At 38.1% G+C, this 24,934-nt stretch overlaps 1 protein-coding gene across 15 annotated transcripts in view; it reads left to right on the top strand.

Annotated features, from left to right (window-relative positions):
• The window catches only part of NPAS3 (neuronal PAS domain protein 3), an 879,538-nt gene that overhangs the window by 3,495 nt on the left and 851,109 nt on the right, over window positions 1-24,934 (top strand). For 6 of the 15 annotated variants that reach the window (XM_055291566.2, XM_055291567.2, XM_055291565.2 and 3 more), the window contains exon 1: window positions 671-1,149. The exons of 8 other annotated variants lie outside the window; for them this stretch is intronic. In XM_055291566.2, coding sequence (XP_055147541.1) covers window positions 1,100-1,149 — 50 coding nt within the window. In that variant the 5' untranslated portion in view covers window positions 671-1,099. Of the gene's footprint in view, window positions 1-670; window positions 1,150-24,934 lie in introns of those variants that run through there. One more of the 15 variants, XM_063645917.1, reaches the window with a different exon arrangement.

Genomic DNA, 24,934 nt, shown 5'->3' with positions numbered 1-24,934 from the left:
GAGAGCGCCAGAGCCACAAGGTGCTTGTGCTGCTGCTGCACCGCCCACGGGGCTCTTGGGCCCGCCTGCTTGGGCCAGCGCACCCCCCACCCGTATTGATTTCCGCTGCCCCCGAGGAGCTCCCGGGACTGTGTCCTGCCCCAGCTCGCTCCCGTGGCCTCCCAGTTCCTTTTACTGTTTCTTTCTTTCCTCCTGGCTGCAATACTCCAGAGAAGGGAAGTGTTTGAAACTGCAACTGAGTGGCGTTGTTGCGCCGGCAGCCGAGCCTCCCAGTCCCCCAACTAGAGAGAGAGAGAGAGAGAGAGAGAGAGAGAGAGAGAGAAAGGGGGGGGAGGTGTGTGTCTGCGTACGAGAGAGCGCTCTGGAGCAAAGCAGCTGGAAAATGCCCAGAAATACTTTCACAGCGGTCAAGCTGGAACCCCCTGCGTGTCCTCCCCCTCCCCGCTCCTCCCGGCCTAGACCCCGCGTCCCCCGCCGGGAGAGTATGCGCCCCACCTGCCGCCGGGCGGCTCCGGGTGGTAGAAAGGGGTGACAGGGGGCGGGGGCGGGTGGCGGCGCGAGGGTGAGAACCCGGAGGCGGCGGGGCCCTGGGCCGGGCTGCCCGCGGGACCGCGCGGCCGCCTCCCCCCGCCGCCGCCGCCTCTCCCTCCTCCTCCTCCTCCGCCGCCGCCGCCGGTCGCCTGTCGCCGCGCCGGGCATGCCTCGGGAGCCGGGGCGGCCCGGGCCGCGGGCGCTCTGCGGCGCATGGACGGCGGCGGCGCCGGGCGAGCAGCGGGAGGAGAAGGCGCAGGCGGCGGCGGAAGCGACGACCCACGGCTGGGAACACCGGCGGCGCGAGGGGACGGCCGGCCGCCGGCGAGGCTCCGGCCCCACTACTTTTCCGTAGCCTCCCACCTCAGCAGCACGGCCACGGCCGCCGCCGCCGCCGCCACGGCCACGGCCACGGCCCCGGCCGCCGCCCGCCGGGCAGCCCAGAGCGCCGCGCACGGCCGCACTCTCCCGCCACCCCACGCACACGCACACCCCCGCCCGCCCACGCCCCCCACCCGGGAGGGGGGAGAGAGGCAAAAAGTAAGAGAGGAAAAAAAATAGCAGGAAGATGGCGCCCACCAAGCCCAGCTTTCAGCAGGATCCTTCCAGGCGAGAACGGTAACACTTTTCTGTTTATTGAACCTGCCGCCGGGCCGCTGCTCCCGCCGCCGCCGCCGCCGCCGCCGCCGCCTCCGCCGCCGAGGGCCCCGCTCTGCCGCCCGCCCGCCTCCTGGGCCGCGAGCCCGCGGGGACCTCGTCTGGGCGCAGCGCTCGCCCGGGGCCCCGCGCATTGTCCCCGCGGCGGCTGCGGCAGCGAGAGGCTCTGGCGGCGGCCGGGCTCTCTGAGCAGTCGCACCTCCTTGGCTCGGCGAATAGAGTGACTCGCTGACAAAAAAAAAAAAAAAAAAAAAAAAAAGAAGAAAGAAACAGAAAAGAGAAAAAGAAAAAGAGAAACAAACAGAGATGCGAAGGCGCTGCCGTGTGACGGGAGCAGCAGCGAGGGTGGGGGGCCTGGGATCCCCGGGGCCGCCGCAGGTCCCCTGGCAGCTGCTCTCGAGGAAGGGAATGAGGCTGGGGAGGGGGAGGGAAGGCGGCGAGCAGGGGGAGGAGGCGAGGAGCAGGAGGAGGAGGCCGGGGGCGGGGAGCGCGGAGCTCGCGCCAGGCCCGGAATGTGTCGCGGAGGGGCCGGCTCCGGCTCCGGCTCCGTCTCTGCGCGAGCAGCTAGGCCGGGCCGAGCCCAGAGGAGCGCGGCCACCGCCTCCCCGCCTCCCAGGCTGCGCCCTCTGCTCGGCAACTTCTGGGTCTCCGGCTCTGCCCTCCGCTCTCATCTTTCCCTCCTCTCCATACCCCTCCCAAAGGAAAAAGAAAAATAAAGAAGAAAACCCTCAAATCCAAATAAGCAAACAAACAGCGAGATCCGAAATGTGTCAGCAGTTGGAGCATCTATGCCCCGTTAGTTACTGTTTGGGGATCTGTGTTTTAAAAAGTTCCTGGTGAGAATTGCATATCCAGGCAAGGGGCTCAGTCGAGCATGTCTGTATGAAGTTAGTTAAACTAGTACAGCCACAGGGAAAGGGAGTTTGTGTTCAAAATACCCGTAACTGTCCAACGTGAGTAGCATTGATAGATTTGCAGAATAACTCAGCACCCCCTCCCCATCACCACCAACGTGGTTTTCCCTCCTGCTGTCCACCCAACCTACTTTCTTTGGAATCCTATTTACTATTAATTGGCAGCGTTAATGACATTAATTGCATATAGCATATTGGTTTGAGCAAAATGGATATCTTTCTGTCTCCGAAGAGGAAAGGCGCAGCAGGAAGTATGAAACGTTACCCATTGATTCATGAGGAAAACAAATACAGTAAGATACACGCACCCCCACCCGCAGCAGTCGCGTTGATTTTCCTCACAGGCTTAAGTGAACTTGAAAAGAAAACAAGGGATGTGCTTAGTTGCAAGATTTAATTATTATAACATAGTTTTATTTTTGATGCAACATAATATTTAACCTATAGCTTACATCAGAAGACTATAAGGAGATATTCAGACATCCATTTATTTAAAAAGCTTCTATTGTACTGTTGCTTATTTCTTTCATACAATAGGGAAGGCAGAATTGTCAGGATTAAGGAAATACTTTTGTTAAGTAGATACATAATTGACTAATTCTGAACTCTAGATGATTCTGTAAACATCATATACCAGAGAGTAAATCATACATAATCCAGTTTTTAAAGATGTTAAATGTGTATAGCATTAACTATTGCTCCCAAACTGTAGAAAATCTGACAACTCATACAGCTAAAATGAGCATTTACTTCTTAAGAAGTATCAGTGTTTCATGAAGAATTCACATATTACTTTACTCTTGAAGTAGAAAAAATAATTTCTCAGAGCATTGTGCAAGGATTTTAAAAATTATTTTTTATCTAACATGAAGATGAATACTTTTTGAAATCAGAGGTTTATAATTGGTTTTCTTCCCCCTCCCCTCCCCTCCATTCCCCTCCCCTCCCCTCCATTCCCCTCCCCTCCCCTCCATTCTCCTCCCCTCCCCTCCTCCCTCCCCTCCCCTCCTCCCTCCCCTCCCCTCCTCCCTCCCCTCCTCTCCTCCCTCCCTCCCCTACCCTCCTCCCTCCCCCCTCCCTTCTTCCTCCCTCCTCCCTCCCCCCTCCCCCCTCCCTCCCTCCTTTCTTCCTTCCTTCCTTCCTTCCTTCCTTCCTTCCTTCCTTCCTTCCTTCCTTCCTTCTTCCCAGTTCTGTTGTTAATAAATATGTTTACTGGGATGTCCCCAGTAATCTCTCTAGCAGAGGCCTATTTGTGTGCCATTTTAGGAATTTCTCTGAGATAAGAATCTCGGAGATAGAATTAATTTCTAGGGGAAACTTCATAGCCTGTGCATGAGTGCGTTCTTTATCACCTGTCTCCATTTGGCATTCGAAGAAGGTAAATCAAAGTGTGCGATTTGTTATTCTGCTCCACTTGAGAGCTGAACTAAATAACACTTGGTCTGAAATTCTGATTGAAGTTGTAGGAGGATATACTGTATTTAATTTAATGCCCTTTAATAGCATCTTCTTGTTCAGCTTGGATGCTGTCATTTTAAAGGTTGGATCTGAGAAGGTTTAACCTGTATGGAGAAGGAGGAGTAATAACAGCGGGGTGGGGGGCAGGAGCACTGTAGAAGATAGGAAGGAAGAAGTTATAAACTTAAGCCTTTCAAAAGGCAACAACCACAAACTTGGTCCCTTATCCAAACAGTTGTTTTATGCCCCAAGGGTTCACTTTGTTGTCAGGGTTTTAAATGCTCTTAACACTTTAAGTGTAAACATTACACATGTAAGTTGATTTGGTTTTGTAATGAGAAATGGGAAATCAGATGATTTGTTTAGGAGGGGGCTGTTTTTCATACTTGCTTCAAGTAAGTGAGTAATTCCACCTTTATTTGCACATTGTGCCTAGAACTTGTTGGTTAATATTAGTATTTCCTTGTAGCAGTTGAACACAAATATGTTCATAAAAGATGACTTTCTGTGGATATGTTTTAAATAGTATTCTCCTATTTATTTAAAAAAATGTTTTCCAAATCACTGATTTCACAGAGGCATTTACGGACAGTTTATTCTTTACTGCTTTTCAAATATATTAGTAATCTGAAACTTACAAAGAAAAATATATCTTTTGAATTCTCATTTATTTATGAAATGTCTAACCTGTGTATAGTAATACAGTACCAAAGTCATTTCCTTATAGTAATGTTTATAATGTAAATTTCAGAAAAATAAGCTCGTTCTTGATAATGTCTTTGGTTACTATTTAGTGCTCCTTACGTTTCTCTGAATTATATATACAGAAAGTATCTCTTTAGAGCCTGAAAGAACAAGTTGAAAACCTTGTGTACATAAACTTGTTTGATTTTCCTTAAACTCCAATAGACTGCAAATTATATAGCACTACCACAAAGTTTTTCTACTATGTGGATGTATAACCAAGAAAATTAGACGGAGAAGTGTCAAGCATGTGATATGCCCGTGCTGATTTGCAAAGCATATCCCAGTAGCACAAGGCTTTTGGTTTAAAAAGTAAAGGTGGTGGAGACTGTTTTTTGGAGGTGTTTCTATCTACAGTATAAGCTTAAATAGGGGCGATAAATGATTATATGCATTGTCTAACACTTGCTTATATATATAAATAGCTCCACAAGATTGCTTAAATGATAATTGAAAATACAAAATAGGATGGCCTTCATATCACAAGGCCAAGGGTCTACAAATGGAAAAACTGAAATAATGAAATATTTCCAAGGCAACAGACTGTCAACAAGAACTGTAATGCATGGGCATATCATGATCCACCAGAGAGGATATTAGATCATATAGCTCCACAGCCAGGAGTTATAATGACCTTTATTATGTAAGACCCTCCCATATTACAACATCTTTTCAGATTTCCAATTTCTGATTTATGAATTGAAAGGCATATAACTACTCCACATGTGCAATATGCCAATCACTAGATTTGATTCCTTACAGTGAGCAAATGAGCAAACTTGAATTCAACATTATTTGATACTTTTTTTTTTTAAAGTTGCATGAGGTATTTTCACCTAGTAGTATTATTAGTAAGGTTTAGGTTTCTGTGTCTTTATATAGTCTTAAAAATATGGCTAAAAGTGATGTGTAATTAATATCTCAGCAATCAATTGGTAAGACTTATACTGTACTTCAAATATAATCCAGAAATTGGAGCAGTTTGATAATTTTAGTCATAGGAATTTTGATTTTCCCCTGTAATTCTTCTACCCAATGGCTGCCCCTATACTATAATATAGCTATTTTATGAGAATGCCAGAATACTTATGAACCACCTTACTCCTTTTCCCTGCCCCAGATCCTGGTCTGGGATTCAGTTATGTCGGTTTGAAGTGGGACCTGCTGCTAGGATCCCCTGCTCTGTGGTGAGGTTTTCTATGGCTTCTGTAAAGCAACACTTTTGGGGAAGCATTATTTATTTTCTTAAGCTGTAGGTCTTTTTATTTGGGGATTTCTTTTTTGTTTCTTTATTTCTTTTCTTTTCTTTTTTTAACATAGTCTTGCTCTGTTGCCCAGGCATGCAGTCTCAGCTCACTGCAACCTCTGCCTTCAAGTGATTCTCCTGTGTCAGCCTCCCAAATAGCTGGGATTACAGGCACATGCCAATACGCCCAGCTACTTTTTGTATTTTTAGTAGAGATAGGGATTTCACCATGTTGGCCAGGCTGGTCTCAAACTCCTGACCTGGGGTGATCCGCCTGCCTCAGCCTCCCAAAGTGCTGGGATTACAGGCATGAGCCACTGTGACTGGCCTTTATTTGGGGATATTTATGGAGAATATATTACAAAAGTTTCAAAATCCTTTTAATGCTTTCCTTCACTAAGTTCCTTAAATGCTTTACTATTAATAATGACCCTAATGTAACTGTAATTTGTTTTTGTTTTTCTACGATTCTAATAAACTTATGTCTTATGCAGAATGTCACTAAATTTAAAGAAAATTAACACACATGAAAGCAGAACTAGCTCCTGCCACCTCCATGCTATGTTTACACAGTCACTTTTTCTGCTTATAACATTTAATCATTCTAATTGATTTTTTAAAGTTCTGCATTGTATTTGGGCTACAGTCTAACTTCAGGTGTTTTATAGACACGTCTTTAATTGCTTAGGATGAAGAAGGCTGAAACTAGTAATAAGTTAGTATGTTAAATTTTAGTTGATTAAATATTCTTTAAATTTTAAATGCTATCAAAATTACACATAATGGAATATGTGAAACTTAAAATATATAAATCTATGATTAGTAAGAACTAGAATTTATCAGAAAATCCAATTGTTTGCATTCGATGATGTTAGTATTTTCCCAGTAAATAGTGGCCTTTTTTCTCCCCTCATTGGTCAGTATAATAAACCAACTGTAACTGAATGGTATTTTTACTGCGCTGAGCCTCATTAGTGTGAATAGGATGTTTGCACTATTAAGTTTGATAGAATAGTGAGAAGAATGTGTAGTAATAGTAGTAATACTACAATGCATAAACAGGACATGGCTTAGTAAGAATAAAGTAACTGCTACTGTATCTGAAATGACTAGGGCAGTGACAACATTAAACAATAGTTGAAGTTTTCTGTATACATTTGTAAAACATAATGTCTTGGTGAATTAATTGAAATACTGTGGTCTTGTATATGAAATCAGGAGAAGCAAAATGAAGATCTTATGTTACTATGGCCCACAGTTCTCCTGGCCCTAGACTGTAATGATTGACTGGTTCTTTCATTCAGCTTCATTTATTGAACCTCTACCATGGACCATGGTGATGTGTGCCAGGTACAGTACTAAATATATACCTTGTAAGAGCAGTTGCTTTGGTTATAGGCCTGCCCTTCTATTGAATATACAAAATATTATAGAGAGCCAGAAGATACCCTTTTCTAAAAGAGTAAGAAGTAATGAAATCATAGAAATATAAGGCTTTCTTTTTTCACTTCTGTTAGCTTAGTGTTCTGTGAGGATAGTTATTCAACTGGTAAAATATTGTAATTAGTGACTATAAAGTGATTAGAGGCTCCTGGAGGACAGAGAGAGAAAAGATACTATATAAATTGAAGTGAAATTATAGTAAATTTCATATAAGTTATTTTGATGGGATTTAAAAATAAAAATAGGTTATATATGATGATTATTATATAATAATATAAACATTGGACACTGCCATGTTTCAGACACTATATTACTTGCTTCACAATAATTTTCTCTTTAGTTTCCCCACTGACCTATGAGGGAAGTGCTAATATCCCCATTTGTGCATGAGAAAATAGAGGTTTAGCATTCCCAAGGAAGGTGATAGAGTTAGAGACTGATTTCAGGTTTGTCTCTGAGGGGAACTTAGGCAGTACAGTCTTTGTAGAAATGTACCTTCACACCAGTGTGCAAGGGCCTGCTTTTTCAGACTTTCCAAACTCAGAGATTTCTGAGCCAGTATCAGAGAGTTTCGATGGCAGAAAGACCAGTTCACTGTGGGTAGTGAGCGATAGCCCTCTTGTTTTGGTCCTCCATCAGCTGTTTGGAGAAATACAGTGTTTATGAAATTAGAGAAAGAATCAATATTGAAAGCATCGTTACCTCACCCTTTACTATCCCAGTAGTTTTGTGGGCAAGCTCCATAACTATACATACTTTAGGGCAGATTTGTAGCTGAGTGGTGTCAGAAGAATCAGTTTGTCATGTACATCTGCCTCTTTGGTCACAGCATATGAAGTTCTCAAGGCCCTCTTCTGCTCATATAATTCATGGCTCAGAGTGTGCCACAAGTTTGTCTAAAGACTATAGTTGAAGCATTTTTATTTTGTAATAGTTTTGCCACTGGTTGTGTAGAAACTGCCTCATAAGGCTTTCTGAATAACTCATTTTAGTACCTAACTGTATTTCTGGACATTGTCTTCTCAAATGTATAAGGATTTGTACAAGTTGGCCTCCTGCCAAATTATCTGGCATTATAATAATGGCAGCAAGCATTTATATAGCACCGTGTGCTAATAAACAGGTACTCTTCTAAGAGCTTTACATGCATTCACTCATTTAATTAAGAACATGACATGTTAAAATGGGCCACAATAAATACATAAATGGTAAGTTATTTACTCCCCCATCCCCCCAACACACACACACACACACACACACACACACACACAGTCAACTTCAGGAAGGGAAAGTTAGCCTTTGGTAACTTTTTTTCCTCTGTGCCAGGAACCCTAGGGGTTGGTCTGATACATAACAGTTCTTTAACAAAAGCTGTGCTTTAGGAAACTTTGTAGCGTGTGATGTGGGTGTTCATTGCAGAATATATGCAAGATTGCAGTAACAGACAAACATGCCACATTTATCTTTACGTTTTTGGATGTAATATTGTCAACTAAGTAGCTTCTTTAAAAATAACAGGTATAATAGAAATTTCGGGCTTAAAAGGACTAGATAAGAAGTGCTTGAGTATTTGTGGTTGCAAGGTAATTTGCTTGTGTATTGGATTCATTTTTTACATTCAGCAAATATCTTGTTTATGAAAGGATAAGTTGCCTTATAAAATGTTGCAAAGGACTTAAAATTTAGAGGGATATTTTACTGAAATATTGAAGATAAAAAACAAAAGTCAATAGGAAGTATAAGTGAAAAATAGACTACAAAATTTTAAACCACCATCAGATCATCTTAAAAGAGATTACATCTGATTACAGTATTATATTATCATCAGTATGCTAATGCAGAATTAAAGGGCTGTGAGTTGGGTACCTAGTATAAAACATTAAACTTAGAAATCTTACTTGCATATTTTGGAAAGTAATGTCCCACAGTATTTTAAGACCACTTTATAAACTTATAGGTCATTTCAATAATATTTTATTATATCTGATGAACTAGGGCGTTTTCATTTGTAAGATTTATAAAAATAATTTTCTTATAAAGAAAAATTTAATATTGGATTAAGGGTCACCTGTGTGTGAATATAGCTATAATTTACACTCTCTTCCCCAAATCTCTGAATTTTCCTTCCTGCTAAAGTAATACTGCGGAAAAGGATGCTAGCTCTAAACTTCATTCAGAAGCAGTTTAGCTCAGAAAGATGGCAGTATTTCGATGGTGGCAAGTGGAATGATTGAAATTGTTTGCAGAACTTCTCTCTCTGGTCCTAGAAAATGGAGACATGAATGAATATGGATATTTTATTAACTAGTATGTATTGTGCTGATGGAAGGGGCATTTTCCCTTTACAAATATAATTTATTCATCAGAATCCACTTCTAAAAACATACATATTCTATTCATGTATATGAATTTTTTTAATTATACAAGATTTTTGTACATAGTGTGCACAGCATATATGTCACATGATACACACACATATATATATACACTATTTACAACATAAATTATATATAAAATATAAGATATACCATGTTTGTGTATGTCTATCTAAAATGGAAAAATGTTACAAAGATATCTTGAACATTATAAATGTCTTATTTTAGATTGAGTTAAATTTAAATGTATGTGGTGGATTGGTGACTTTTTGTTTTCCTAATGCTGTAAGGAAAAGTAGGCTCATCATTTTTTTTTGCACATTTTTATTGTTCTGTGTAAATGTAATTTGTTAATCCTGTGAAATTTGTCATAGATAAATTTGCTTGGATTATCTTGTCACCACCGTATCTGCATTCTTTTGTTCATTGCTTATTCATAATTTAACAGTCTGGCAGTGAGCCTTTTTGGTATGCTCACAAAAGATATATGACCTCTACCAGCTGCTACTATAACCTGCAGAATGCACAGCAAGACATTAGAAACATGAGGATTCCTCTACTGATTAAAGTGCTCTTCATTTAAACAGTCTGTTCATAAGAATCTCAGGAATCTCTTGCTACCAGCAGTTTTTATTTTTTTCTTCCTAACAAAATTAGTTTCAACAATTGAATCTTCATTTGCTATGAATTCTTCAAATTATCCAAAGGAAGTTAATTTCTTGAATGCTGTTTCTTCTTTATAAATAATTACTTAAAAATTTATATTTTGGGGATGTCAAAGTTGTCCAAAAATGGTTTTATTGGGCAGCGAAGAATGTAGAGTAGATATATTGCATCCTAATCTTAGAAGAAATGGTGGGTTTAATCCTGTTTGAATCTAAGAACTTTACAGTTTATATTCGAAACACTCCATATTATGTAGTATGTAGCAGACATTAAAAATAAAATGTTACTTGAAGTATAACCCCATCTTTAGGTTTTCATTATTCTGAATTAGTTTAGCATATGAATTTATTCTTTTCTCTCTCTTTGCTTCTCTCTTTCTGTCTCTGGAAATCAGCCGATCAGTTTATGAGCAATGGTTAGTTTTTGCCTCTCTCCTGTGCAGGCATATGATTATGGTTCAAAATAATTCATCACTAATCCATGCAGTATTGGTTCATCTTCATCACTCTGTTCTGTGATTAGAGCCTCAGGCCTGCTGCCTTGCTTTCTGCCCTGATTTTCTTTAACTGCAACCCTTGTTTTAATATAGTTCTGTAGTCACCACTTTCCTACTAGCCCCTCTCCATTCCTCATATATATCGATTGCAGTAGATTAATATTTATTTGAAGCCATTTTTCCAGACTTTGTGAAAAATGTATTCATTTCTTACTGTGACTCTTCATCTAAAGGGAGGGGGGAGAGGGAAAATGTAGGGCTCAGGTATGCAACTCTTAGACAATAAAACTATTGTGTTTCCAGTTTTAATTCTTTGCTATGGTCAGTGTATTTTACTTTTTACAGAAATCAGGAACTTTAGTTTCTTTGAAAAAATTTTATACAGGGTAAGGCACAATGTTAACAGTTTAACTCTGTGTGTTTGTAACAGTTCTAGAATGGCTTTCTGTATTTTCTAAGTACATGCTACAGCCAGTGCAATCACCATAATATACATTGATCAGCTTGCATTGAATATTTCCAGATAGGGACACTAAGCTATCATTTTCCTTAGCATCAAAATTTGCCAATTTTACCAGAAGGTCATCTAACAAATTTTTAAAAGACTTTGTTTCAGATCTCGGTAGTCCTGTGTTCCTTTTAATAATTACTTTAGTCTCATTGTAGCTGTGTGTTTGAAAGTGTAGGTCAATGAGGATGATTGCATTCAGAATTTCATGATCTGTGTAGTGGAACAAATTGAAAGCAAAGCCTGTATCAATCACTGTGAAGGGAGGGTTAATTGTTACCGCTTCTCAAGCCTCTGGACAGATAAACCAGTAATGAAATACTTATTGCTCTGATATGTGAATGCTAAAGGATGAAACAATGGAAACAGAAGCAGTCTTCAGAGATAACCAAACAAGCAAAGAGAAAAGAATAAACTAGATGAAAGTATGGAACTGTGTACTGCATTAACTCTCTTAAAGTAATATTATTTTTAGTCTCCTACCCATCTTTTACCGGCAGGTTAGGGCAGTATCATATATCAGGTTGATAAAGCCAAATAAGAATATAAATGGAAACCATTTTTTCTTTTAAAAATAAGAAAAAAGGAAAAAGTCCAGCCCTATGCTTTATATGAACTCTGTATATTTTATAAAAATAATTATTTTATATTACTAATTATATCACTGTTTAAGGTATTCTTTTTAAAAAAATTAGTTATGCTACATATATTAAATTTTTATATGCATAGATGTCTTACATTCTAGAATGTTTTAAAGGATTGTTGTCTTTGAAGAGATTTTGGAATTTTTGGTTTATTATACACGAAAGTATAGAGGAAATAATGTAATACATAAAGAAATAGTAAAATAAGAATTAGTGTGGCAAAGAAATAATGAGATCAAATACATTTAACTATTTCTTCCATATGAACTTAACATTTAAACATCTGTTAGTTACTTATATGTTGAAATATATGCAAAAATATTTAGCCAAATTGAAGTCTTAGGTCCATGACAATCATCTCAACACAGTGGGTAGTTCTGAAAATTAATGAGAATGATAATACTGTAAAGACTGTTCCAGAGTTTGCCCAAATTCATTATCTAAGACTCTTGTTCAGAACATCTCAAAGAATTTTAACCAGGAAAATATATTAATGGTTCAAAAGCATTTTCAAAGCCCTGAATTACAAAAGTATAATGGAATTATATATGCAAGAGTTATAGTTAGCAGCACAGATAACAGAAGCATTATAAAGGCATATTTTTCCACAACCTATACTGCTCTTGCATGTGGTTTCATCCATAGGGTTTAATTTCATACAGTACATTTATTATTGCTTTTAGGATGAGAAAGATCAGGATCATTTAAAAAATAAAACATAGGGAAGCTTATTACTATAAAAAGTGAGGTATATCTACATTTCAGCATCCATTTCAGATGTGATACAACTACTAGCAAGGTAGAACAGTCTTAACAAAAAGAAATAATCTTCCCACATCTTTGTATTTACCTCAGAATGTTAAGAATTTCCTGAGGCCTTAATCTGTGCCATATTGATGTGGCTGCATAGCAACTGAAACAAATGATTGGGACATAGCCCTTTTTACGATAGTAACACCATCCTCTAGCTAATGTGGTTTTGTATATTTTAAAAGATAGCTGTAATAGTATTGCCATAACATTGCTGAATCAGGATTTTTAAACTGCCAGTGAAATACACTAGGACAGAAGTTAGTAGAGAGCTCTCAAAGTCAAGATGCACCAAAGGGTGTCAATCTTTGTGTACAACAATGGGCAGGCAAAAAGCAAGAGTTCCATTCCTCAGTAATAAATGTGTACTTAAGACAGAAGCCCATGGATATTGAGATTGTCAGGGCAATACATTATGAATTACCACTGGTTACTTGCTGCTTAGGAACTAGTGCAGCAGCATGGAATGGCATAAATCCTGGTCACCAGTGTCAGTCTTCCATTATCTTTGTAGGAAGTTGTATTCTACCTAGGTTCTTTAACCTTTCAGAGCCTCAGTTTCTTTATTTGCATACTGAGTTGCTAATACCTACTTCCAGCTGCAAAAATCTATGATTATGTGATTTGAATTATGTGGATATATAATATAAAATAATGAGATGAGGTACTATAAATGGCAGATTGTTTTTCCAATGGCATTAACATTTACAAATATTCCATATTTATAAAATGATTAAATAAATTTTTTATGTCAAATATAGTGCTTGTTATACAGATTTCAGTCCATAAAATATAGGATGTTTAAATATTTTTCTTCATGAAAACATCTTTGAACGGGAACATCTTATTTCAAGAGTGTCCAGAGGACTTTGCAATGGAAGCAATAGGATGCTTTAAGTTAAATTTTAAAGTGACATATGATGCCATGACTCAATTTAACACTAAAGAAAAACACTAAAATGTTTGGAGATAAGTACATTTGTTTGTTAAATTCAATTGAGACAGTAGAACAACTCTGGAAATATTGGAAAACTAGATGATATACCATGAAGAAGGAAGTTAACAATGTAATATTTGATGGACAGGCAACTGCTTAAGGGAATAACTAATCTCTGAAGATTTTGTGTGTTCCTAAAACATTTATAGAGGAATAAATTTCTGTAGTGAGATAGTTACCCAAACTACAACAGTTATTTATTTCTTTTTAACCTTGTTTTTAAAAAGCACTTTCTCCTAATTATTCTCCTTTACTTGTAAAGGTGAAGTGATTTGGGGTTTGTAGTGCAGACAGATTTGAAGATTTACGAGTGGATAAGGTTTTTTGCATCTAGTAAATTAATGACTTTTAAAATAGAGGTAGCACTTATTTATGGTTTCTTGAAAATTCCCAATTAATGCTACTTAATAGGTATTGCATGTATATTTTTGTAAGATGATTAACTTTTTTGCTGAATTTCTATATGTGTGTGTAGATTATACATATATTCTATGGATCATATGTAGATTAAGAGTATTTCATCCCTATAACTATGTAGTTATAGCTCTTGTCAGTAATAATTGAATATACCACTGATAAAATATTATTCCCCAAAGAAGTACTCAGTTCTACAAAAGGTAATTTGCTATTTTTCCATTATGAAGACACTTAGGAAAATGTTTTTTTTTTTTTTTTTTTTCCTTTTTTATTTTATTTTATTTTTTTTTTATTTTTTTTTTATTATACTTTAGGGTTTTAGGGTACATGTGCACAATGTGCAGGTTTGTTACATATGTATCCATGTGCCATGTTGATTTCCTGCACCCATTAATTCGTCATTTAGCATTAGGTGTATCTCCTAATGCTGTCCCTCCCCCCTCCCCCCACCCCACAACAGTCCCCGGAGCGTGATGTTCCCCTTCCTGTGTCCATGAGTTCTCATTGTTCAATTCCCACCTATGAGTGAGAACATGCGGTGTTTGGTTTTTTGTCCTTGCGATAGTTTACTGAGAATGATGTTTTCCAGTTTCATCCATGTCCCTACAAAGGACACGAACTCATCATTTTTTATGGCTGCATAGTATTCCATGGTGTATATGTGCCACATTTTCTTAATCCAGTCTATCGTTGTTGGACATTTGGGTTGGTTCCAACTCTTTGCTATTGTGAATAGTGCCGCAATAAACATACGTGTGCATGTGTCTTTATAGCAGCATGATTTATAGTCCTTTGGGTATATACCCAGTAATGGGATGGCTGGGTCAAATGGTATTTCTAGTTCGAGATCCCTGAGGAATAATAATGGGAGATTTTAACACCCCACTGTCAGCATTAGACAGATCAACGAGACAGAAAGTTAACAAGGATATCCAGGAATTGAACTCAGCTCTACATAAAGTGGACCTAATAGACATCTACAGAACTCTCCACCCCAAATCAACAGAATATACATTTTTTTCAGCACCACACCACACCTATTCCAAAATTGACCACATAGTTGGAAGTAAAGCTCTTCTCAGCAAATGTAAAAGAACAGAGATTATAACAAACTGTCTCTCAGACCACAGTGCAATCAAACTAGAACTCAGGATTAAGAAACTCAGTCAAAACTGCTCAACTACATGGAAACTGAACAACCTGCTCCTGAATGACTATTGGGTACATAATGAAATGAAGGCAGAAATAAAGATGTTCTTTGAAATCAACGAGAACAAAGACACAACATACCAGAATCTCTGGGACACGTTCAAAGCAGTGTGTAGAGGGAAATTTATAGCACTAAATGCCCACAAGAGAAAGCAGGAAAGATCCAAAATTGACACCCTAACATCACAATTAAAAAAACTAGAAAAGCAAGAGCAAACACATTCAAAAGCTAGCAGAAGGCTAGAAATAACTAAAATCAGAGCAGAACTGAAGGAAATAGAGACACAAAAAACCCTTCAAAAAATTAATGAATCTAGGAGCTGGTTTTTTGAAAAGATCAACAAAATTGATGGACCGCTAGCAAGACTAATAAAGAAGAAAAGAGAGAAGAATCAAATAGATGCAATAAAAAACGAAAAAGGGGATATCACCACCGATCCCACAGAAATACAATCTACCATCAGAGAATACTACAAACACCTCTATGCAAATAAACTAGAAAATCTGGAAGAAATGGATAAATTCCTCGACAAATACACCCTCCCAAGACTAAACCAGGAAGAAGTTGAATCTCTGAATAGACCAATAACAGGTTCTGAAATTGTGGCAATAATCAATAGCTTACCAACCAAAAAGAGTCCAGGACCTGATGGATTCACAGCTGAATTCTACCAGAGGTACAAGGAGGAACTGGTACCATTCCTTCTGAAACTATTCCAATCGATAGAAAAAGAGGGAATCCTCCCTAACACATTTTACGAAGCCAGCATCGTCCTGATACCAAAACCTGGCAGAGACATAACCAAAAAAGAGAATTTCAGACCAATATCCTTGATGAACATTGATGCAAAAATCCTCAATAAAATACTGGCAAACCGAATCCAGCAGCACATCAAAAAGCTTATCCACCATGATCAAGTGGGCTTCATCCCTGGGATGCAAGGCTGGTTCAACATACGCAAATCAATAAATGTAATCCAGCATATAAACAGAACCAAAGACAAAAACCACATGATTATCTCAATAGATGCAGAAAAGGCCTTTGACAAAATTCAACAACCCTTCATGCTAAAAACTCTCAATAAATTAGGTATTGATGGGACGTATCTCAAAATAATAAGAGCTATCTACAACAAACCCACAGCCAATATCATACTGAATGGGCAAAAACTGGAAGCATTCCCTCTGAAAACTGGCACAAGACAGGGATGCCCTCTCTCACCGCTACTATTCAACATAGTGCTGGAAGTTCTGGCCAGAGCAATCAGGCAGGAGAAGGAAATAAAGGGTATTCAATTAGGAAAAGAGGAAGTCAAATTGTCCCTGTTTGCAGATGACATGATTGTATATCTAGAAAACCCCATTGTCTCAGCCCAAAATCTCCTTAAGCTGATTAGCAACTTCAGCAAAGTCTCAGGATACAAAATTAATGTACAAAAATCACAAGCATTCTTGTACACCAATCACAGACAAACAGAGAGCCAAATCATGAGTGAACTCCCATTCACAATTGCTTCAAAGAGAATAAAATACCTAGGAATCCAACTTACCAGGGATGTGAAGGACCTCTTCAAGGAGAACTACAAACCACTGCTCAATGAAATAAAAGAGGATACAAACAAATGGAAGAACATTCCATGCTCATGGGTTGGAAGAATCAATATTGTGAAAATGGCCATACTGCCCAAGGTAATTTATAGATTCAATGCCATCCCCATCAAGCTACCAATGACTTTCTTCACAGAATAGGAAAATGTTTTAAAATGTTGTAATGTGTACTAGACTTCCGTAACTCCTTTTTCCCCCTCATCACTCATCAAAACTCTGTTTTCCTGAAGCTAATTTTGGCTAGGTACTAGAAGATGATCTGACTAGAACAATTCAGAGTTAGGGGTGAACTTTATTTGAATTTTTAGAAGGAGCCTATCAAAACAAACATGTTTTCAATTAATAGAACATGAAAGACCTTTAGTGTGCCCTTGCTTGTCTCCCATACCACACATATAGATACATTAGTCAACATTTTGAAGTACCTCCCCTGGAAACAATGTCTCATAGTGGCATTGTTTTAGAAAAAAAATTTTAATTTTATCACAACATTGAGTATAAAAATGGGTAAATGTCATGAATTGGGTTAAATACCTGTGTTGTACATATTTTCATTGCTAACCACATTTTTCTATGTAGTTAAAAGTCACTGACTGTGGTAAAAATCTACCACCAATGAAGAAATTTAGAATTGAATGACATGTAGTGTCAACCAAAATTGGAAATACCTGTGGCTCAGGCTTGTAATCCCAGCACTGTAATCACAGCCTAGGGAGGAGAATGACTTGAGCCCAGGAGTTTGGGACCAGCCTGGGCAACATGGTGAGACCACGTTTCTACAAAAAAATAACGTTAGCCAGGCTTAATGGTGCACACCTGTAGTCCCAGCTACTTGGGAGGCTGAGGGAGGAGCATTGTTTGAGCCCAGGAGTTTGAGGCTGAAGTGAGCTATGTTAATGCCATTGTACTCCAGCCTGGGCAACAGAGTGAGACCCTGTCTCAAAACAAAACAAAACATCAAACAAAAAGCAAATAACAGCAATAACAATGAAAACTCAAAACAACAACCAAAAAAAAGAAAAAAACAGAGTTGGAAATATCTACTCAGTGCTGAAATAGAATTTAAACTTGGGATTTATAGATGGCTATAGTATTTTTTTGTAGAAAGGCCTCCACAGCAAGTGTTTAGACTTGGGTTGAACCAAACCACATTAGACTTCACAAGATCTGGACCCTTTCCCTCTCCTGCAACTGTTTTCATTTACTAAGTGTTGTTTCAAGGATAAACACCGAGCTGTATTCTGCTGCTATTCACTTGTAAGCAGCATCTGTTTCATACGTGGTCACAAAGACTTTCAGTAGGCCCTGACTGAGTGGGGCATCTTCTGTCCTGTGGTCTAACAGTGTTGTAGCAGTCAGTGAATGGGCTTCAGGAAATCCAATAATCTACTGAAATAGTATCTTCATACCATTTTATCAGTTATTCGAGGGGGTCTGTTTTCCCTAAAGGTCTATGTCAGGAATTGTGACGGATCTTAGATTTTACTCTGCTTGCAAGCCATGGCCTGCCACACTTTAATGAATGCCTGGTCGGAGATAAAGGACAGTTTATTACTCACAGCATTAACAGTAGTCAGAATATTAGTGTGTAAGTTAATTATCTGAGCCCCAGTTGCCACAGGGTGATAAAAAGAGGGTCAAATGATACCTGCACACACAGTAGTGCAGTAGGTTGTGTTACAAGGGGACCCTTGAGTTTACGGAACCTGAATCTTTTAAAACAGGCAGTAAACATGTCTTCCTTTTACTCTGGAGGAAGACACTGTGTCTTCCAAGACTGTTCTCTGTACAGCCTTAATTAGTCGTTAACAAAGGACAGTTAATAGTACTTTGTCTGCAAGATGTGCAGAAATGTGAGAGACATAGAGACTTGTCTCTCAACAATCTGAACCACTAAAATGGAGATTATTATAGAGGGATGGGAGGACCTAGTGGTGGCGTAGTCCTGTAGTTGAGAGCTGCCTTGACCTTAATGCAACACAAAGTCAACAATTTGGAGAGAAAATGATGAAGGTTCCAAATATGTAATCTTCCCCAAATTTCTTAAGCATTAATCATGTGATGGAGTACACCAGGTTTGTTTCGGTTTAGCTGATTCAGTAGTGGATGGGTCCTAATGACGTTAATGTATTCCTGTTCTCATGTCTTCTATTTTATCACACTTGGTGTTTGTCCTCTTTTGTAAGCATGCTTGCTTCCTGGTTTGTTCTATTTATCTATAAACTTTAACTTGTTTAAAGTTCACTTTTTCATCTTTACATTAGATCACTTAAATTTCTCCATAACCCAATAAGATAGGTTCTGTAATATATCTCCTTTGTAGATGAGGTCATAGCTAGTAAAGTTTTGAAATTGGATTTAAGCCTCAGTCTGGATTGATGGGATGGCATTCTTTTACCATGTTAGCTACCTTCTGACTCTTGTAAAGTTGTTTTCTAGTTCATTCTTTCTTCTGGGGCCCCTCCATTTCCCCACATAACTGTTCTGCATCATACTGTTTTTCTCTTCCCCATACCCTTCTCCTAATCCCAGTATGAGTCTAGCTGACCCTATAGCTCTCCTCTTCTATCTTGCCTTTTAATACCTCCCATAGACATTGTTGGTATTAAGCATTTTTGCACTCTCAAATTGTACTAAATCATCACCTTACTTATCTTCTGATTCCATAGTAACTGTCCTGTAAAGCTAATGATTGCAATTATAACATAAATAGGTTGACCAAAAGTTTGATCATGCCTAGCATAATGGTGAGGTATTACACTAAAAGATGGTTATGAGGAGATTACAGTCTTGCTTAGCAAGTTGTAATCTGTAGTTCTATTTCCTGCATAGTTTATACCATCTTTTCAATTGTGAATAGACATGCATTTTGTAAATTATGGTGGCATGGGCATTCTTATGGTCATAATATATTCCTACCTTTTGCATGGAGTCACACTTTTGTAGGTACCATAATTTGTTATTGTAGCTCACTTAAAAGGCTTGGTCAAAAGAATCTGTGGCTTCTGGTCAACTCAGATTCAATTTTAAAATTAAGCATTCACCTGCAAATCAATGTCCAATGATTTGGCATTTTGCTTTTTCCCTTTTTAGTCTTCTAGCTCAATGTCTATCTCAATAGGATATAACAATATATATTAGTATAATTTAATGCAAATTAATTATCAAAGTGTACTCTAATAAGTAGTGAGATCACACAGACCAAAATATACTTTGTTGGATACATTGCAGTCTTTTTCTGCAATGGGACTACTTACATAACTTACATAAACGTCAGTCCAATATGTTTGGAGATCATGCTAAGACATCAAGATATAAGATGCTCATGAAGAGGTGACAACATAACTTGGAAATTACCTGTCTTTTGAGAAGCTGATCATAGTTCACTATCAGAATCTATTGCAAAAACTCAAGATATCCATAACCAATATCAAGGACCATTAACCAAAATGATGGATGATGAAGAAATGAAGTATAGTCTTCTTCTGTACTTGTCTTTGTACATAAATTGTGACCTTTCTAGAAGGGAACAAATTGGTCTCCATTTTGCACCCCCAGTGCTGAAACACCTTCCTGGAACAGAGTTAGAAAATGAAGGAATAAATGAATTCCAGTTCTAATTCTGCCTATTGATATTTACATTTTATCCTAGGAATTTCCCATATCTGTCAGAAATCTCCAACCACACATAACATACCCCATGATCTCAGATGTAAAAAAGAAATTAGTAGAGAAATATAAGCATTTTTCAATATATATTTTTAACTAATGCTTAGTAATTCCTAGTGTATTTTGGGTTTCAAAGTTGAATTATTTATATCCTATGTTGTGGGGTCCCTGAAGATTATACCCCTGTATTCTCTACAGATAATAGTTTTAGATTCAAGATGTGTCACAGCTCTCTATTAAGCAAGGAGTCAAGAAAATCAGTTACAACCAAATATACCATTGATGGTTTTTTTTTTAACTTTCAAATGATACCACCAAATAGATGAATTCTGGAACAATGAATGATTTCAAATTAGAATCATATTAAACCCATTTTATAGTCAATTATAATTCCATAAAATTTGAATTTCATTAATTCTATATTTCACAAAATTGTACCAATAATAATTTAAGTTGATTAGGCCAAAATTGAAAAATTCAATCATGTAAAATAGAACAGGTTACAAAGAGGGCTGACAGTTTTTCTAGGGATTTCTCCTCTGGTGGCGCAATTCAGTCATCACATGGCCTTGTGTATATAGTACCTATAACACAAATCTTTGCACTGAAAATATCATGCAAGGTTACATGAAATAACCACAATTAATTTAGCTCCTCACCATGATTGATTGATAGTGATGAACATTGTTATTTCATACAAACCAGTAGTGAGCTAAACCTTGATAAACTTGCTTGAACTTAATATATTAAAATAAATGAAATCATTAATAGCTCCAGGGAAAGAGTGGATCAGTAATTCAAATATACTTATTCCTTTCTGTCTTTACTCTGGACATAGCTTACTTTCTCCAAAGTTTATAATCTGTTGACACTGAATTTTGTCTTTAATGCATATTAGCCTTATTCAGACATATTGACATATGTCTTGAATACATGTTGGAATAAAATTTAAATACCAGTTTATTAATGCACAGGTAAGGAAACACAACCACTTTTCTGAAACCCAAATTACTTTTGATATGTTTATGTATATACCTAAGTATGTCTGAAAACACATCTAAAATATGCCCCCTCTACACACCATGAAAATTTAGACAGAGATCTACTCTATAACACAGTTAGAAATTCTATTCAGTGTTAATATTGAAAACTCAATCTATTGGCCAAAACCTTTCTATTTTTCCAGTGAGAGCACTGAGTTCCACAAACCAATATAACAATGAATGTCTATTTGGTGTGGTGCCTTAGCATGAGGATAATTTTAGTTAATTTGTCCAAATTAATTCTGGCTTCCCAGGTCCAGATGAAACTGGTCTTCTGTGTTCAGTGTCTGCATGGGAAGATTGATCTTTTTTCTGAAAAACATATGCCATCTCTATACTATGCACTTCTTCCCAGAAAAAGCTGTGTAAATATATATGTTTTACAGTTTTAAAAATAAGATTTTAATAATTACTGGTTATTTCACTGTTACTATATATCAAACATAGTGAATTTATTAATTTGTAACTTATCTTTGATATCTTTTAAGTGTGGGTTATTATAAGTATTCATTTTCTTTTTCTTTTTTTTTTTTTTGGAGATGGAGTCTTGTTCTGTGGCGCAGGCTGGAGTGCAGTGGTGTGATCTCGGCTCACTGCAAGCTCCACCTTCCAGGTTCACGCCATTCTCCTGCCTCAGCTTCCCGAGTACCTGGGTCTACAGTTGCCTGCCACCACGCCCGGCTAATTTTTTTGTATTTTTAGTAGAGACGGGGTTTCACCGTGTTAGCCAGGATGGTCTTGATCTCCTGACCTGGTGATCCGCCCGTCTCGGCCTCCCAAAGTGCTGGGATTACAGGCTTGAGCCACTGCACCTGGCCTAAGTATTCATTTTCTATTCCAGCATTTTATTTTGTATTTGCCTATTCTCTTAACAATTTTGACAGCTAAAAATTTTCGGTTTTGTTTAACAGAGTTACTCCCTTATCCTTTGGAGTGACTTCTGTCTCTTAGTGTGGGGACTGTGCACTTCTTAATCCTGAATTTGGTGGTAAAATCACAGTAAGCATTATGGGCTTACAGAAGTTCTCATTATCTCTGAGATTTTTAGGATAGGACATTTTGTAGCATAAGTGTAGAAAAACTAGCTTTGGAATTATTGCAGTTACATTCATTGTCCGCCACTCCAACTCAGTACAGAAAAGCTCCAGTTTAGCTTTTCATTATAACCACTCTTTGCTGTACTCCTTTAACTCAGACTCACCCAGCATTTCCTTAAATACACTTCATCAGTTCCCCTCAAAGTTGGGCCTTTCCATTTTTAATTGCCACCTCAAGATTTATTTCTCTTTTTAAAAAAGCCTGTGACCCCTATGGTCTACCTTGGTTTTTTCATCTTATATATTATTTAAAATGAAAGTTCTCTTTCCCCAAATAACTGAATGCTTCCAGAAGGGTTAATAACCCCTGCCCACCAACCCCACGAACCTACCATTATCTTCAGTCTTTCCTTAACCAACTACATTCAGCTTCCTTGTATACCTCCAAACCTCAGGTCATCTACTGCCAGTAGACACTTTGAGTCCTTATCTTCCATAATCTCTTGGCAGCATTTGACACTATTGATCACTCCGTTCTTTTTGAGATACTCTGATCCCTGGACTTCCATGATGCCATGCTTTTCTGGTATTCCTCCCAGTTATCAGTTTGGTTTCCAGAGTTCTGTCTGGGTTTTCTACTCATCTCATTCTGCACTCCCTCCAGGAACCTAGCATTCATTCTCATGGCTTCATAAAAAAGACTGAAGATGCTGACAACACCAGTTTCTCATTTTCCATCAAGATCTCTCTCCTTGTTTCTAAACCCATATACACAGCCGTGTATTGTCCATGGCCACTCATACTTCCCATGGATACCTCAAACTCAATGGGACCCAAAACTGAATTATACAATATTTAGCACATAGTACGTGCTCAGTATATTATACATGAAATGAGTGAGTGAGTAAATAAATACATGGGCAGGAAAACACACTGAACTTTAGAAAATGAAGTAGCCCCAGAACAGGCTCATAACAAAATGGTGATGGTGGTAGTATTATCTTGCTCTGCCAAAGTATAACATGTAAGTCAGGGGTGTCCAATCTTTTGGCTTCCCTGGGCCACACTGAAAGAAGAATTGTCTTGGGCCACACATAAAATACACTAATAATAACGATAGCTGATGAGCTAATAAACATGGCAAAAAAAATCTCATAAAGCTTTAAGAAAGTTTAAGAATTTGTGTTGGGCCCTGGGTTGGACAAGCTTGATGTAAGTCTTGTTTGCCTTGACCAGTGAAATTTGTCCTTTTTAATTCTCTTTGACCTCTTGGTTTTTAGACACACTATTTGCTTATTTTGACTGATTTTTGAACTTCTTTATTTCTGCCTCAGTGTTCTTGCTCTGAAACCTTTGCTTTGCTTCTTATGCCCCAGAAACCACAAAACCTTTAATCCCACACTTGGCCAGATTGTTACTAGGGGCTGCCTGGTATTTAATACATTTGTGAGGGTGTGTGTGTGCACATGTGTGCATCTGTGTGTTCACACTTTAACTGTAGTTCAAGTAAAGATTCCAAATATAAGTAATGACCTTGAGTCTAATAATATTAAAGTTAGAAAATTGAAATAAGCTAAGCCTTCAGAAAACTATGTTTACATTTATGTGAGTAAATATTTCATATACTTTGATTTTATTTTAATTTTGCCAGTTTAAAACTTCTTTTCTTTCGTGAAACCTTCTGCAGCCTGCATGAATTGTGTTCCAGTTTCTCGTAGACAGAGACTTAATTACGAATATGATGTGAGGGAGTGAGCACTTTCATGTAGCTGCATGAATATACACATAGTGCTGGTTTTAGAAGCGTCAGGCATACTTTATTTCCTTAGTAACAGCATCACTACTTTGTGTCGAGATTCCTGAGTATTTTTGGGTTTATTGAGGGGAAAACTCTATTTGCTGAATTTATCAAATAGCAAGCAGTCATGTAGTGATGATATCTATGTTCTTTCTAGCCCTCCTATACCCACAAAGAGGGGATATGCTGACTGAAGTCAGGTAGCTTGTGTCAACTGGCATAAACATTCTATGAATGCTACGTAAGAGACATGTGATATCTAATGATGTTTTATGTGAGTTTTATTTTATTTTTTTTTTTTTGGTGAGTAATGAGTACTTAATCGTTGAATTAGGCAGATCTGTAGTTCTTCCTATCCTTCCAAGTATGTATTAGGGAACTTTGGAAGAGAAGTGTAATATATTGGTTATATGACAGTAATCAAACATGTGGAACAACTTTAAAAGAGGGATCACCCAAGAGGGTTTACTTACTTTTATGTTTTCTTTGTATTTATATAGTTTTTTTTCCATTGACTTAAATATTCTTTACATATTCTTTACAGTGATTACCAAAGTTATGTAATGAGTTCTGGAGAGAAGCAGGAAAAATGATATTTATTAGAGTAGCCATGGAGAAGCCATGTCTTATGTTTGTATCTTTGAACATTTCTTGGAACAGCAGG

Source organism: Symphalangus syndactylus, chromosome 9 (genome assembly GCF_028878055.3).
Source record: "Symphalangus syndactylus isolate Jambi chromosome 9, NHGRI_mSymSyn1-v2.1_pri, whole genome shotgun sequence".
Classification (NCBI taxonomy): Eukaryota; Metazoa; Chordata; class Mammalia; order Primates; family Hylobatidae; genus Symphalangus; species Symphalangus syndactylus.
The sequence above is the reverse complement of the archived record's forward strand: the minus strand, read 5'-3'. Positions and strand labels throughout refer to the sequence as shown.